The sequence below is a fragment of the Rattus norvegicus genome, chromosome 1, assembly GCF_021556685.1.
Source record: "Rattus norvegicus strain SHRSP/BbbUtx chromosome 1, alternate assembly SHRSP_T2T, whole genome shotgun sequence".
NCBI lineage: Eukaryota > Metazoa > Chordata > Mammalia > Rodentia > Muridae > Rattus > Rattus norvegicus.
Genome location: NC_141534.1, coordinates 250,378,965 through 250,396,697, shown reverse-complemented (window position 1 = coordinate 250,396,697; position 17,733 = coordinate 250,378,965). Strand labels below are relative to the sequence as shown.

At 39.4% G+C, this 17,733-nt stretch overlaps 1 protein-coding gene across 1 annotated transcript; it reads left to right on the top strand.

Moving 5' to 3' along the window:
- Positions 1-14,389: 14,389 nt before the first annotated feature.
- Positions 14,390-15,013, top strand: LOC148007906 (igE-binding protein-like). The gene has a single exon (XM_087604308.1). It carries the CDS (start codon positions 14,390-14,392, stop codon positions 15,011-15,013), a length of 624 nt encoding a protein of 207 aa, XP_087460434.1.
- The last annotated feature ends 2,720 nt before the right edge of the window (positions 15,014-17,733 follow it).

Sequence of the window (17,733 nt, the reverse complement as noted above, 5' to 3'; positions counted from 1 at the left end):
TGTGTGCAGGGAGCAGTCTCTTCTGGTTTCCCAGGCTTGTCTGCCTCTCTGAAGGTTTAGCTCTCCCTCGCATGGGATTTGGGTGCAGAGAACTGTTTATCAGGTCTCTTATTTACATTTCAAATGTTATTCCCTTTCCCATTTTCCAGGCCAACATCCCCCTGGCCCCTCCCCCTCCCCTTCTATATGGGTGTTCCCCTTCCCCCATTAATGCCCTCCCCACAAACAATCCCTTTAAGTGGGGGTTCAGCCCTGGCAAGAACAAGGGATTCCCCTTCCACTTGTGCCTCTACTAGGCTATTCATTGCTACCTATGAATTTGGAGCCCAGGGTCAGTCCATGTAAAGTTTTTAGGTACTGGCTTAGTCCCTGGAAGCTCTGGTTTGTTGGCATTGTTGTTTATATGGGGTCTCAAGCCCCATAAGCTTTTTCAGTCCTTTCTCTGATTCCTTCAACGGGGCTCCAGTTCTCAGTTCAGTGGTTTGCTGCAGGCATTCGACTATGTATTTGTCATATTCTGGCTGTGTCTCTGAGAAGAGATCTATATCCAGTTCCGGTCAACCTGTACTTCTTTGCTTCATCCATTTTAAATAATTTGGTGGCTGTATATGTATAGGCCACATGTGGGGCAGGCTCTGAATAAGTGTTTCCTCAGTCTCAGTTCTAAACTTTGCCTCCCTATCCCCTCTTAAAGGTATTCTTGTCCCCCTTTTAAAGAAGGAGAGAAGCATCCACATTTTGGTCATCCTTCTTGAGTTTCATGTGTTCTGTGCATCTTGGGTAATTGGAGCATTTGGGCTAATATTCACTTATCATTGAGTGCATACCATGTGTGTCTTTCTGTGATTGGGTTACCTCATTACGGATGATATTTTCCAACTCCATCCATTTGCCTATGAATTTCATAAAGTCATTGTTTTTGATAGCTGAGTAGTATTCCATTGTGTAGATGTACCATAGTTTCTGTATCCATTCCTCTGTTGAAGGGCATCTGGGTTCTTTCTAGCTTCTGGCTATTATAAATAAGGCTGCTATGAACATAGTGGAGCATGTGTCTTTGTTGTATGTTGGAGCTATTTTTCTAAGTATAATGGCAAAGCTCACGCAAAGTCTGAATTTGTAGAGATGGCATCATATTTGTTCTAAATTACTAAAAAGATATTGATAAGCTCTCTTGAAACAGAAAACTGTCTTTTAAGACTATGTTATACAGTATTTCATAAATCATATTATACATATTCTGACTTCAGTATTTCTTCTGATTTTTTTCTACTTTCTTTTTCTAGGCCAAAATTATTACCACCAGGGATTAAAAGGTAAGCCTTGCATATTCTGTCCGTTGGCTAGGCAGACAGAGACTATAGGTAGTAGAGCCAGGGTGTGAGTCCTTATCTTGTCCTTTTTTTTCTCCATATAGACATTCAGTTCTATTGCATCTACCAACCTTTACTGACTGTGTACTGTGATTCAATATCAACCTTATTAAATCCTATTTAAAACAAACGTGAACTTAGTTAATAATTACATTATTTGTTAATACTTGACATTGAGATCAAAATGTTTGATCCTTATCATCTTTCAAATCTAGTTAATAATTAGATCATTGTATTCTGACATGGAGGTCAGAAAAGTTCTATTTTAATAATCTTTAGACCTTTGGTTACCAAAAGTCATCTTGTCCTTTTATCCTGCGTAAGATAACCAGAATTTGTTGCCTGACCCATGTTGACCTAAAATCCCAAAGAAACAAAGTTCCATTTACTAGACTAAAAAACATAAGACTTTATATACAAATTTATATTGGAATTTATATTGGAAATTGGTAAGCTCTTAAACTGATGAGATCCTAATGGCCTCAATGTTCAGGGTACTAGCTGAGGACAAAGAATTTGGAACAGCTAGAGACATAGGTCCTAACCGATTGTATTTTGCACCAAAATCATTGTAGTTAGCAAATAAAATCTTGAGCTACACATCACTGTCAGAGGTATCAGTATATAAGCAGCATGAGCTCACCTTGGTCCTTCCCCTTTACTGAACTGGTCTCAGAACTGGTCTGAGCTATGGTTTCAGGATAGAATAAGATAAACAGCATTACTTTTCAAAGGGCTGCCCAAACTATCCATCCTCCAACATCAGGAAGTACAGTGAAGAGTAATTGTCTTTCTTGGAAAGACATCAAGGAAGGTGTCATAAAGGTACCCACCAAGGAAGACTGCTTAGACATAGGTTTAAGCCAACAGTAAGCCTGTTAGCCATCTGCTAACTGCTTTAATTGTTTGGAATCTCAAAGTAGCCCTGAGTCTTCCTCATGATAAACTTTTCAGCACAAAAACCATATTCTATATTGACATACTTCACTTAACAAGAATGATGGAAAGCTAGAAACAGAATTATGGAAGCCAAAAAGGAAGAATAATACATTTAGAGACATTCCCAGAACTGGACTTTGATGACTAAAGCCTTTTTTGGTTTTTTGTTTTTTAGTTTTTGTTTGTTTTGTTTTCATTTTGACTGGTAGTATTGTCTGTGCTCTGAGTTTTTTGTCCTAAATGGTACTTCCATCATGAAGTCAGTTCTACTAAATAGTGGGGTCTCCATTGAACAAACAGACCAATTCTATTTGCATACATACAAATATAAAACGGCTTCATGCCAGCTTCCCCCACATCACCCCGGCTCAACTCCAAAGGATAATGAAAACATGCTCTTCCTGTGCATCCTTTATAACCATTCTCACTTTACAAATGGTGGACACCAACCCAAGAGGCCTCTAATAAAACACCTTATGGAAAATTGATGTCACCCATGTTTCTCAAACATACTTTTTGGTAGTCAAAGTTACAACAGTTCCATACACATATTGGCTACAGCCCAAACAAGTAAAAACTCAAACATATTAATTCAACACATGTTCTCTGCTTTTGCCATCATGGCATTCCTCAACAAATAAAAACTGAAAGAAAACAGGAAAACATCTCTACAGGAGTGCTGACACAAAGGCCTACAGGAGGATCAAGCCACTGTCAGAAACAGCAAGAAAAGCTAACACCACAGGCAACCTGATCTTGAGAGGGAAGTGCAGGATCCTAAGTGACAGAAATCAAGACTACTTGGCATCATCAGAGACCAGTTCTCCCACCAAAGCAAATACTGGATATCCAAATACACCAGAAAAGCAAGATTTAGATTTAAAATAACATTTGATGATGATGATGATGATGATGATGATGATGATGATGATGGAGGAGGACTTTAAGAAAGACATAAAAATTCCCTTAAAGAAATAAAGAACAACACAAGTAAACAAGTAGAAGCAGTTAAAGAGGAAATACAAGAAGCTCTTAAAGAATTACAAGAAAATATACCCAAAGAGGTGGAGGAATTGAACAAAATCATCCAAGATTTAAAGATGGAAATAGAAACAATAAAGAAAGCACAAAGAGAGACAACCCTAGCGATAGAAAACCATGGGAAGAGATCAGGAGTCATAGATGCAAGCATCACCAAGAGATAGAAGAGAGGATCTCGAGGCAGAAGATACCACACAAAACATCAAAACAACCATCAAAGATAATGTGAAATCCAAAAACAATGGCCCAAAACATCCAGGAAATCCAGGATACAATGAGAAGATCAAATCGAAGGATAATAGGTATGAAGAATGAAGAATCCCAACTTAAAAAGCCAGCAAATATTTTCAACAAAATTATAGAAAATAAACCTTCCCAAATGTAAACAAAGAGATGCCCATTAACAAAAAAGGAGCCTACAAAACTCCAAATAGATTGGACCAGAAAAGAAATTCCTCCCATCACATGATAGGCAAAACACCAAATGCACAAAACAAAAAAAAGGATATTAAAAGCAGGGAGAAAGGTCATGTAACATATAAAGGCAGACCTATCAGAATTACACCAGGCTTCTCACCAGAGACTGTGAAAGTCATAAGATCCTGGACAGATGTCATACAGACCCTTAGACAGCAAAATGCCAGTCCAGGCTACTATATCCATCAAACTCTCAATTAACATAGATGGAGAAACCAAGATACTCCATGAAAAAAACAAATTTACATAATATCATTCTTTGAGTCCAGCACTCAAAGAACAACAGATGGAAGAGCCCAAAATTGGGGGAGAAACTACACCCCAGAAAAAGCAAGAAAGTAATCTCCTTGCAATGAAATGAGCAGAGAGACCACAAACATAAATCGACCTCTAAGTAGGAAAATAACAGGAAACAACAATCACTATTCCTTAATATCTCGCAACATCAATGGACTCAACTCCCCAATAAAAAGACATAGACTTACATACTGGATAGATAAAGAAGACCCCGCATTTTGCTGCATACAGGAAACACACCTCAGAGACAAAGACAGACACTACCTCAAGGAAAATGGTTGGAAAATCATTTTCCAATCAAATGGTCTGACAAAGCAAGCTGGAGTAGCCATTCAAATATCCAATAAAATCGACATTCAACCAAAAGTCATCAAAAAAGATAAGGAAGGACACTTCATATTCATCAAAGGAAAAATCCACCAAGATAAACGCTCAATCCTAAATATCTATGCTCCAAATAAAAGAGCACCTACATACATAAAAGAAACCTTACTAAAGATCAAAGCACACATTGCACCTCACACAATAATAGTAGGAGATTTCAACATCCCACTCTCATCAATGGGTAGATCATGGAAACAGAAAAGAAACATAGAGAAACTAACAGAATTATGAACCAAATGGACTTAAACGATACTTACAGAAGATTCCATCATAAAACAAAAGGATATGCATTCTTCTAGACACCTCATGGTACCTTCTCCAAAATTGACCATACAATTGGTCACAAAACAGGCCTCAACAGATACAGGAAGATAGAAATAATCTCATGCATGCTATCAGATCACCAAAGACTAAAGCTGGTCTTCAATAACAACAATGACAACTAAACGCCCACATATACATTGAAGTTGAACAATGCTCTAGTCCATGATAACTTGGTTAAGGAAGAAATAAAGAAAGAAATTAAAGACTTCCAAGAATTTAATGAAAAAGAAGGTACAACATACCAAAAGTTGGGGAAAAAAATCAAAGCAGAGCTAAGAGAAAGACTCATAGCTCTGAGTGCCTGCACAAAGAAACAGGAAAGAGCATATATCAGCAGCTTGAGAGCACACCTAAAAGCTCTAGAACAAAAAGAAGTAAATATATCCAAGAGGAGTAGAAGGCAGGAAATAATCAAACTCAGGGCTGAAATCAACTAAGCAGAAACAAAAAGGACTATACAAAAATATCAACCAAACTAGAAGCTGGTTCTTTGAGAAAATCATCATGATAAATAATCCCTTGGCCAGACTACCCAGAAGGCACAAGGAGTGTATCCAAATTAACAAAATCAGAAATAAAAAAGAGACATAACAACAGAATCTGAAAAAAAATTAAAATCATCAGATGCTACTACAAAAGCCTATAATCAACAAACTTTGAATATCTGGAAGAAAGGGACAATTTTCCAGAAAAATACCAGGTACCAAAGTAAAACCATCTAAACAATCCTATCACTCCTAAAGAAATAGAAGCAGTTATTAAAAGTCTTCCAACCAATAAGAGCCCAAGACCAAATGGGTTTAGTGCAGAATTCTATCAAACCTTCATAGAAGACCTCATACCAATACTTTCCAAACTATAGACAATTTTACCGAAAGCAATCTACAGATTCAATGCAATCTCCATCATAATTCCTATTCAATTCTTCATAGAGAAAGAAAGAAAGAAGAATTGGCAAATTCATTTGGAATAACAAAAAACCCAGGACATCAGAAAACTATACTCAACAATAAAAGACCTTCTGGGGGAATTACCATCCCTGACCTCAAGCACTATTATAGAACAGTGGTCGTAAGAACTGTATGGTATTGGTACAGAGACAGGTAGATAAATCACTGGAATAGAATTGAAGACCCAGAAATTATCCCCCACACCTCTGGTAACTTGATCTTTGACAAAGGAGCTAAAATGATGCAATGGGAAAAAAGATAGCTTTTTCAACAAAATGGTGCTGGTTCAAGTAGAGGTGAGAATGAAAAAGAATGCAAATCAATACATTCTTATCACTCTGTAAAAAGCTTAAGTCCAAGTGGATAAAGGACTTCCACATCAAACAAGATACACCTAAACTAAGAGGAAAAAAATTGGGGAAAAGCCTCATAAACATGGGACTGGGGAAAGTTTCCTGAACAGAACACCAATGGCTTATGCTCTAAGATCAAGAATCGACAAATGGGGCCTCATAAAATTGCAAAGCTTCTGTAAGGCAAAGGACACTGTCATTAGGACAAAATGGCAAGCAACAGACTAAGAAAAGATCTTTACCAATCCTACATCTAATAAAACTCCAATATCCAAAATATACAAAGAACACAAGAAGATAGACTCCAGAGAGCTAAATAGCCCTATTTAAAAGTGGGGTACAGGCTAAACAAAAAATTCTCAGCTGAGGAATACCGAATGGCTGAGAAGCACCTAAAAAATGTTCAACATCCTTAGTCAACAGGTAAATACTGATCAAAACAAACCTAAGATTCCACCTCACACCAGTCAGAATGGCTAAGATCAAAACCTCAGGTGACAGGAGATGTTGGTGAGGATATAGAGAAAGAGGAACACTCTTCCATTGTTGGTGGGGCTGCAAACTGGTACAGCTACTCTGGAAATCAGTCTGGAGGTTGCTCAGAAAATTGGACATTGAAATACCTGAAGACCCAGCTATACCTCTCCTGGGCATATACCCAAAAGATGCTCCAAAATACAATAAAAACACCTGCTCCACTATGTTCATAGCAGCCTTATTTATAATAGCAAGAATTAGAAAAAAGTGCAGATGCCCTTCAACAGAAGAATGGATGCAAAAAATGTGATACATCTACACACTGGAGTATTACATACCTATGAAAAAATCACTTCATGAAATTCATACGCAAATGGAATGAATTAGAAAATACCATCCTGAGTGAGGTTACCCAATCACAGAAAAACACACTTGGTATACACTAACTGATAAGTGGATATTAGCCCAAAATCTCGAATTGCCCAGGATGCAATCCATAGACCTCAGGAAGCTCAAGAAGAAGGATGACCAAAATGTTAATGGGGGAACAAAAATATCCATATGAGGGGATATGGAGACAAAGTTTAGAGCAGTGAATGAAGAAACGGCCATTCAGTGCCTGCCCCACATGTTGCCCATATATAGAGAGCCAACAAAACTAGATAAGATTGATGAAGCTAAAAAGTACATGCGGAAAGGGACAAGATATAGATCTCTACTGAGAGACACTTCCAGAGCATGTCAAATACAAAGGTCAATGCTAGCAGCAAATCAATGAACTGAGAACAGGACCCCCTTTGGGGAAATCAGGGGAGGGATTCAAAGAGCTGAAAAGTCTTAAAACCCAATAAGAACAAGAATGCCAACCAACCAGAGCTTGCAGGGACTAAACCACTACCCAAAGACTATACATGGACTGACCCAGGGCTCCAGCTTCATATGCAGCAGAAAATAGACTTGTTGAGGAACCAGGGGAAGAGGAAACCCTTGGTCCTGCAAATGTTGGCACACAGTGCAGGGGAATGGGGGGATAAAGGAGATGCATGGGGAGCAAAGGGGGCTTATGCACAGAAAACTGGGAAAGGGAATAACATTTGAAATGTAAATAAATAAATATATCTAATAAAAAAAACTCTTGCAAACCGAATCCAAGTACACATCAAAACCATCATCCATCATGATCAAGTAGGCTTCACCACAGGGATGCAGGGATGGTTCTATATGTGGAAATGCAGCACAACATAATCCACTGTATAAACAAACTCAAGGATAATAACCACATGATCATTTCCTTAGATGCTGAAAAAGCATTTGACACAATTCAACATCCCTTCATGTTAAATGTCCTGGAAAGATTAGGAATTCAAGGCCTATACCTAAACATAGGAAAAGCAATATACAGTAAACCAGTAGTTAACATCAAACTAAGTGGAGAGAAACTTGAAGCAATCCCACTAAAATCAGGGACTAGACAGGGCTGCCAACTCTCTCCCTATTTATTCAATATAGTACTCAAAATCCTAACCAGAGCAATCAAACAATTAAAGGAGGTCAAAGGGATACAAATTGGAAGGGAAGAAGTCAAAATATCACTATTTGAAGATGATATGGTAGTATACTTAAGTGACCCCAAAGTTTCACCAGAGAAATACTAAGCCTCTTAAACAACTTCAGTAAAATGACTGGGTATAAAATTAACTCAAACAAATCAGTATATTTCCTCTACTCCAAGGAAAAATAGGCTGATATAGAAATAAGTAAAAATGACATCCTTCACAATAGTCCCATATAATATAAAATACCTCAGTGTGGCTTTAACCAAGCAAGTGAAAAATCTGTATGAAAAGATATTTCAAGTCTCTGAAGAAAGAAATTAAAGATCTCAGAAGATGGAAAGACCTCCCATGCTCATGCATTGACAGGATTAATATAGCAAAATTGGCCATTTTGCCAAAAGCAACTATATATTCAATGCAATCCCCATCAAAATCCCAACTCATTTCTTCAGAGACAGAAATAGCAATGTGCAAATTCATTTGTAATAACAAAACACCCAAGATAGTGAAAATTATACTCAACAATAAAAGAACTGGGGGAATCACCACCCCCAGCATCAAGAATTATTATAAAGCAATAGTGGTAAAAAACTGTATGGTACTGATAAAGAGATCAGCAGGAAGATCTATGGAATAGAATTGAAGACTTATAAATGAACCTACACACTTATAGTCACTTGATCTTTGAAAAGTAACTAAAACCATCCAATGGAAAGAAAATAGCATTTTCAACGTATGGTGCTGGTTCAACTGGAGATCAGCATATAGAAGAATGCAGATTGATCCATTCTTATTACCCTGTACAAACCTTAAGTCCAAGTGAATCAAGGACCTCCATATCAAACCAGATACACTCAAACTAATAGAAGAAAAAGTGGGGGAGAGTCTCAAACACATGAGCACTGGGGAAATTTTCCTGAACAAAACACCAATGGCTTATGCTCTAAGATCAAGAATTGACAAATGGATCCCCAGCTCCGAAAAAAAAAATAGAAGAATTGACAAATGGGACCTCATGGACTGCAAATCTTCTGTAAGGCAAAGGACACTGTCATTAGGATAAAACAGCAACCAACAGGTTGTAAAAAAGATACTTACCAATCCTACATCTGATAAAGGGCTAATATCCAATATATAAAAAGAACTAAAGAACTTAGACTCCACAGAGCCAAATAACCCTATTAAAATATGGAGTAGAAAGCTGAACAAAGAATTCTCAGCTGAGGAGTATTGAATGGCTGAGAAGCACCTAAAGAAATGTTTGACATCCTTAGTCATCAAGGAAATGCAAATCAAACAACACTCAGGTTCCACCTCACACCAGTCAGAATGGCTAAGATAAAAACCTCACGTGACAGCAGATGCAAGGATGTGGAAATAGAGAACACTCCTCTATTTTTGGTGGGATTGCAAACTGGTACAACCACTCTGGAAATTAGTCTGGAAGTTCCTCAGAAAATTGGATATTGCACTACCAGAGGACCCAGCTATACCAGTCCTGGGCATATACCCAAAGATGCTCCAACACTCAACAAAGACACATGCTCCACTCTGTTCACAGCTGCCTTATTTATAATAGCCAGAAGCTGGAGAGAGCCCAGATGTCCTTCAAAAGAGGAATGGATGCAGAAAGTTTTGTACATCTACACAATGCAATGTTACTCAGCTATCAAATACAATGATTTTATTAAATTCATGGGTTAATGGATTGAACTAGAAAATATCATCCTGAGTGAGGTAACCCAACCACAGCAATACACACCTGGTATGCACTCATTGATAAGTGGATATTAGCCCAAAAGCTCAAATTACCCAAGATGCAATCCATGGACCATATGAAGCTCAAGAAAAATAATGACCAAAAAATATGGAGGCAATGACCAAAAATATGGAGGCAAAGTTTAGGCAGAAACTGAAGGAACAGCCTTTCATAGATATATATATATATCACCAAACTAGAAAAGATTCATGAAACTAAGAAAGGAATGGGAGCTTATGCACAAGAAACCAGGAAGGGGACTAACGTTTAAAATTTAAGTGAAGAAATATATCTGACAGGAACCGGATATAGATCCTCCCTGAGAGACAAAGCCAGAGCATGTCAAATATAGAGGCGAATGCTAGCAACAATCCACTGAACTGGGAATGTGACCCCCATGGAAGGAATTAGATTGAAAGAGCTGAAGTGGCTTGCAACCCCATAAGAGCAATGCCAACCAACCAGTACTTCCAGGGACTAAACCACTACACAAAGACTACACATGGACTGACCCATGTCTCCACCTGTATATGTAACAGAGAATGGCCTTGTTGGGCGCCAATGGCAAGAGAAACCCTTAGTCCTGCCAAGGTTGGACCCCCAGTGTAAGGGGCTTTTGGGGTGGCGTTAAGTGAGGGTGGATGGGGAGGGAAACACCCTTATAGAAGAAAGGGAGTGGAAGGGGATAGATGGATTATGGACAGGAAATCAGGAAATGGAATAACATTTGAAATGTAAATAAAGAAATATACAATATTTTTAAAAGGAAAATAAATAATAATAGTACAACAACAACAACAACAACAATAATAATAATAATAATAATAATAATAATAATAATAATAATAATGATAATAATAATAACAATATATCCAGTAGGCTTCATCCCTGGGATTTGGGGATTGCTTGATATAACAAAATTCATCAATATAGTTCACAATATAAACAAACTGTATAAAAAATTCTTACAATCATCTCCTTAGGTGCTTTGAAAATCCAACTCCCCTCCATGATGTGGCTGCTCCCCCTCCTTCTTAAAAGGGGAAAAATATCCATAGGAGGGGATATGGAAGCAAAGTTTAGAGCAGCGACCCAACGAATGGCCATTCAGAGCCTGACCCACATGTGGCCCATATATATATATATATATACAGCCACCAAAACTAGATAAGATTGACGAAGCTAAGAAGTGCATGCTTAAAGGGACTGAATATAGATCTCTCCTTAGAGACACATCCAGAGCATGTCCAATAGAGAAGTCAGTGCTAGCAGCAAACCACCGAACTGAGACTAGGACACTCTTGGGGGGAATTAGAGGAGGTATTAAAAGAGGTGAAGGAGCTTACAGCCCCATAAAAACAACAATGCCAACAAACCAGAGCTTCCAGGGACTAAACCACTACACAAAGACTATACATGGACTGAACCAGGGTTCCAACTGCATACATAGCAGAGAATAGCTTTGTTGGGGCACCAGATCCTGCCAAGATTGAACCCATAGTGCAGGGGAATATGGGGGGCAAAATGGGGGAGTTATAGGGGGAATACCCTTATGGGGGAGGGGAGGGAATGGGGGCTTATGCAGCACAAGAAACCAGGAAGGGGACTAACGTTTGAAATTTAAGTGAAGAAATATATCTAATAAAATTTTTTAAGTACTAGAGAGATCAGGGATACAAGGCACATACCTACACATAATCTAAGGTATATACAGCAAGTCAATAGCCAATATCAAGCTAAATGGAGAAAAAATTAAAGCAGGGAATAGGAAAGGCTCCTCACTATTTATTCAATATAATACTTGTATTCCTATCCAGAGCAATAAGACAGCTAAAGAAGATCAAGGGGATACAACTTGGAAAAGAAGAATTCAAGATGTCATCATTTATGGATGATATTATAGTATACATAAGTGACCCCAAAAATTCTATCAGAGAACTTCTACAGCTGACATACAGTTTCAACAAAGTGACTGGATACAAATTTAACTCAAAGAACTCTTTATACAAGTGATAAACTGGCCAAGAAAGAAATTTAGGATATTTCCTACACTTTTCAATAACCATGAATAATAAAAATATCTTGTAAATCTAACCAAGAAATTGAAAGGTCTATATGACAAGAAGTTTAAGTGTCTGAAAAAGGATATTGAAGACAATTATCAGAGGATGGAAATATCTCCCACGCTCAAGGATAAGTAGGATTAACATAGTGAAAATGGCCATCTTACCAAAAGAAATCTACAGATTGAATATAATCCCCATCAAAATACAAACATGACTTTTTAAAGATCTTGAAAGAGCAATTCTCAAAATACATGTGAAAAAATAATATACCCAGGATAGCAAAACATTCCCAAACAATAAAAGAACTTCTGGGGGAATCACCATCCCTGACCTCAAGCTATACTACCCAGCAATAGTGAAAAAATGGTATTGGTAAAGAAAGAGACAAGCTGATCAATAGATTCAAATCAAAGGTCCAGAAATGAACACACACACCTATGGACACTTGATTTTTTTTTAATAAAGAAGCCAAAAACAGAGACACCACCCAGACCTGAAGGGACGCAGTCAACAGTTCTCTGCACCCATATCCGATGGGAGGGAGAGCTAAACATTCAGAGGGGCAGAGAGGCCTGGGAAGCCAGAAGAGAATACACTCTGCCCACATTTCGGACACCAGAGGAAAATACCTAACGCCATCTGGGACCCCAGTGCACAGGGGCTACCAGAAAAGGCGGTGCAGGCCCTCCTGGTTGCCGCCCTCACTGAGAGCTCAAAAGCATCCCCCCACAAGCAAACTTGAGCCGTGGGACCACAGGTAAGGCCAACTTTTCTGCTCCAAGCAACCTGCCTGGTGGACTCAGGACACAGGCCCACAGGAACAGCTGAAGACCAGTAGACAGGAAAGACTACATGCCTGAAAGCAGAACATTCTGTTCCCATAATTGGCTGATGTTGGGAGCGGCTAAAGATGGCGCTGACATCTAGTGGTCGTTTGTGGTATTACAACCAATTAGCTGTGTCCTTGGCATTTCCTCTGGCATTTACAAAGCCAGGGTGATATGCATGCTAATAAGGTATCTCATACTCCACCAATCCCCGGAGGACAATTTTACAGCCACTGTCTGTTTTGTACTTAAGGCGAGTGCCTTTGTTCCCTGGAGTCCCCCGTATCAAGAATGAGGTGTTCCTGCAATAAAGGCTGTTGAGAAGAATCCAACGGTGTCGCATCTTCCTTGCTGGTCGAGGTGGGTGCTTCAACTGGTGACCAAGTATGGGGACCCGAGAAAATTCTCTTTTCTCGTGAGTTCAGAAGTCTTTAGTTTTCAGGACAGGCAAAGTCGGTAAGTTCCCAGAAGGGGCAATTAGCTTCTGAATAAGGGACCATAAAGCTCCCGGGGAATAGGGATCATAAAATTTCTCTAATGGGACAATAAGGTTTTCTGGAGTAAGCAGAGACGATGAAAGCTTTGGTATAAAGGCTACAAAGTAAGGTTCTCTGGTGTAAGCAGAGACGATGAAAGCCTTGGTTTAGAGGCAAAAGGGTTTGTGGAACACAGCAATGTTGTCTTTCTCATTTGATCCTTTGTGGGTTGGACTAGCACTTTTGCCTTATACTCTTTTTGTGTTGTGGTGTTGCTACTGTTTGAATTGCCATCATCCAGGACACGAATGCATTTGCTGGGAAGAGCCCACTAATGATGAGCCACAAGATCGTGTGTAAATAAACATGCCAGCTCGCCCTGCTCGTAAATCAATCATAAATAAAGTCATAAAAGCATGGGAAACTCACACTCCACCCCACTCCTGTCAGCTCTTCAGGAGCTTCTTGGTCAGTGTAAGCTTAAAATCGAAAAGAAAATCCTGTTGAGTTTTTTTGATGAATGTAACCATTGTGCTCCGTGTTTTATAGTGTCAGGATCGCTCAAGTTAAGAGCATGGGACAAGTGAGGAAAAGATCTGGATTGGGAAACTACAGACGGCAAGCTTAAACCAGGGAAAAAGCTGCTTTGGTGTATGGTTCGTGCCTGTTTAGAAGATAAACGATGTGAAGAAGCTGTTAGGACAGGTCAGAAAATCCTTACAGAGCAACAAGAGAGTATGTCAGAAGGAGAGAAAGTTTTGAAGGAAGGAAAGAAAAGAAAAGGAGGAAAAGAAGTAAAGGAAAAGACAGAAAAGACCAAGGAGAGGATAGACAGAGACAGAGGTAATAATCAGGACCTAGAGACAAAGAAAATATATCCCTCCTTAAAGGCATTGACCTTGGGAATGTCTAGTGACTCAGAGCTTAGTGATAATGACTTAGTTGACCTTGAGGAAGAAGCCACTCTGTATGAGAAAGAGATTTATCATCCTGACTGGCCACACGCCTATGCTATGCAGAAACAAGTCAAAGAATTAGATAAGAAAGCAATTATACCAATGGCACCCCCTGCACCTCTGTATAACTTTCAATGTCAAAGGATGGTGAAGCCTGCAGGAGGTACTCTTTTTGCCCAGAAGTATGCAAAGAGTTAGGATTGAGTTTTCCAGTTTTTCTGGATGTAAATGGGCAGCAACATCATGAACCTGTTGACTTTAAGACAATAAAGCAATTAGCAGAGTCAGTCAAAACCTATGGAGTCAAGGCAGCTTTTGTTATCACTCAAATTGAGGCTCTTGGCAGATACTGTCTCACCCCTGGAGACTGGGTGAGTTTATCCAGAGCTTGTCTTTCTCCGGGTCAATATTTGGATTGGAAATCTTTCCTTTATGAAAATGCTAACACTCAAGCTGCCATCAATTTGCCTTCAGGAGCAGACCCTCAGAGACATTGGGACGCTGACATGCTATTGGGAATAGGCAGATTTGCTCTGGACCAGACTGGTTATCCAGATCAGGTCTATAGCCAGATTAATGAAATAGCCATTAAAGCCTGGAAAGCATTGCCTAATAGAGGGGCAGTCTCCGGGAAACTTACCAAGGTTCTGCAAGGACCCACAGACCCATTTTCAGACTTTGTAGCCCTCATTGTGGAGTCCACTACCAAGATCTTCAGTGACCCCCATACACCCATGCCTCTTAATTTTTTTTATTAACTTAAGTATTTCTTATATACATTTCAAGTGTTATTCCCTTTCCTGGTTTCCGGGCAAACATCACCCTCACCCCTTCTCTTCCTTATGGCTGTTCCCCTCCCCAACCTCCTCCCATTGTCGCCCTCCCCCCAGCAATCTAGTTCATTGGGGGTTCAGTCTTAGCAGGACCCAGGGCTTCCCCTTCCACTGGTGCACTTACTAGGATATTCATTGCTACCTATGAGATCAGAGTCCAGGGTCAGTCCATGTATAGTCTTTAGGTAGTGGCTTACTCCCTGGAAGCTCTGGTTGCTTGGCATTGTAGTACATATGGGTTCTCTAGCCCCTTCAAACTCTTCCAGTTCTTTCTCTGATTCCTTCAACGGGGGTGCTATTCTCAGTTCACTGGTTTGCTTCTAGCATTCGCCTCTGTGTTTGCTGTATTCTGGCTGAGTCTCTCAGGAGCGATCTACATCCGGCTCCTGTCGGCCTGCACTTCTTTACTTCATCCATCTTGTCTAATTGGATGGCTGTATATGTATGGGCCACATGTGGGGCAGGCTCTGAATGGGTGTTCCTTCTGTGTCTGTTTTAATCTTTGCCTCTCTATTCCCTGCCAAGGGTATTCTTGTTCCCCTTTTAAAGAAGGAGTAAAGCATTCACATTTTGATCATCCGTCTTGAGTTTCATTTGTTCTAGGCATCTAGGGTAATCCAAGCATTTGGGCTAATAGCCACTTATCAATGAGTGTATACCATGTGTGTTTTTCTGTGATTGGGTTACCTCACTCAGGATGATATTTTCCAGTCCCAGCCATTTGCCTACGAATTTCATAAAGTCATTGTTTTTGATAGCTGAGTAATATTCCATTGTGTAGATGTACCACATTTTCTGTATCCATTCCTCTGTTGTAGGGCATCTGGGTTCTTTCCAGCTTCTGGCTATTATAAATAAGGCTGCGATGAACATAGTGGAGCACGTGTCTTTTTTATATGTTGGGGCATCTTTTGGGTATATGCCCAAGAGAGGTATAGTTGGATCCTCAGGCAGTTCAATGTCCAATTTTCTGAGTAAACTCCAGAATGATTTCCAGAATGGTTGTACCAGTCTGCAATCCCACAAACAATGGAGGAGTGTTCCTCTTTCTCCGCATCCTCGCCAGCATCTGCTGTCACCTGAGTTTTTGATCTTAGCCATTCTCACTGGTGTGAGGTGAAATCTCAGGGTTGTTTTGATTTGCATTTCCCTTATGACTAAAGATGTTGAACATTTCTTTCGGTACTTCCTAGCCATTCGGCATTCCTCAGCTATGAATTCTTTGTTTAGCTCTGAACCCCATTTATTAATAGGGTTATTTGTCTCCCTGCGGTCTAACTTCTTGAGTTCTTTGTATATTTTGGATATAAGGCCTCTATCTGTTGTAGGATTGGTAAAGATCTTTTCCCAATCTGTTGGTTGCTGTTTTGTCCTAACCACAGTGTCCTTTGCCTTACAGAAGCTTTGCAGTTTTATGAGATCCCATTTGTCGATTCTTGGTCTTAGAGCATAAGCCATTGGTGTTTTGTTCAGGAAATTTTTTCCAGTGCCCATGTGTTCCAGATGCTTCCCTAGTTATTCTTCTATTAGTTTGAGTGTGTCTGGTTTGATGTGGAGGTCCTTGATCCACGTGGACTTATGCTATGTACAGGGTGATAAGCATGGATCGATCTGCATTCTTCTACATGTTGACCTCCAGTTGAACCAGCACCATTTGCTGAAAATGCTGTCATTTTTCCATTTGATGGTTTTGGCTCCTTTGTCAAAAATCAAGTGCCCATAGGTGTGTGGGTTCATTTCTGAGTCTTCAATTCTGTTCCTTTGATCAATCTGTCTGTCTCTGTACCACTACCACCCAGTTTTTATCACTATTGCTCTGTAATACTGCTTGAGTTCAGGGATAGTGATTCCCCCTGAAGTCCTTTTATTATTGAGGATAGTTTTAGCTATCCTGGGTTTTTTGTTATTATAGATGAATTTGCAAATTGTTCTGTCTAACTCTTTGAAGAATTGGATTGGTATTTTGATGGGGATTGCATTGAATCTGTAGATCGCTTTTGGTAAAACGCCCATTTTTACTATATTAATCCTGCCAATCGATGAGCATGGGTGATCTTTCCATCTTCTGAGGTCTTCTTCAATTTCTTTCTTCAGATCTTGAAGTTCTTATTGTACAGATCTTTTACTTGCTTGGTTAAAGTCACACCGAGGTACTTTATATTCTTTGGGTCTATTATGAAGGGTGTCGTTTCCCTAATTTCTTTCTCGGCTTGTTTCTCTTTTGTGTAGAGGAAGGCTACTGATTTATTTGAGTTAATTTTATACCCAGCCACTTTCCTGAAGTTGTTTATCAGCTTTAGTAGTTCTCTGGTGGAACTTTTGGGATCACTTAAATATACTATCATATCATCTGCAAATAGTGATATTTTGACTTCTACTTTTCAGATCTGTATCCTCTTGACCTCTTTTTGTTGTCTCATTGCTCTGGCTACAACTTCAAGAACTATATTGAATAAGTAGGGAGAGAGTGGGCAGCCTTGTCTAGTCCCTGATTTTAGTGGGATTGCTTCAAATTTCTCTCCATTTAGTTTAATGTTAGCAACTGGTTTGCTGTATATGGCTCTTACTATGTTTAGGTATGGGCCTTGAATTCCAATTCTTTCCAGGAGTTTTATCATGAAGGGGTGTTGAATTTTGTCAAATGC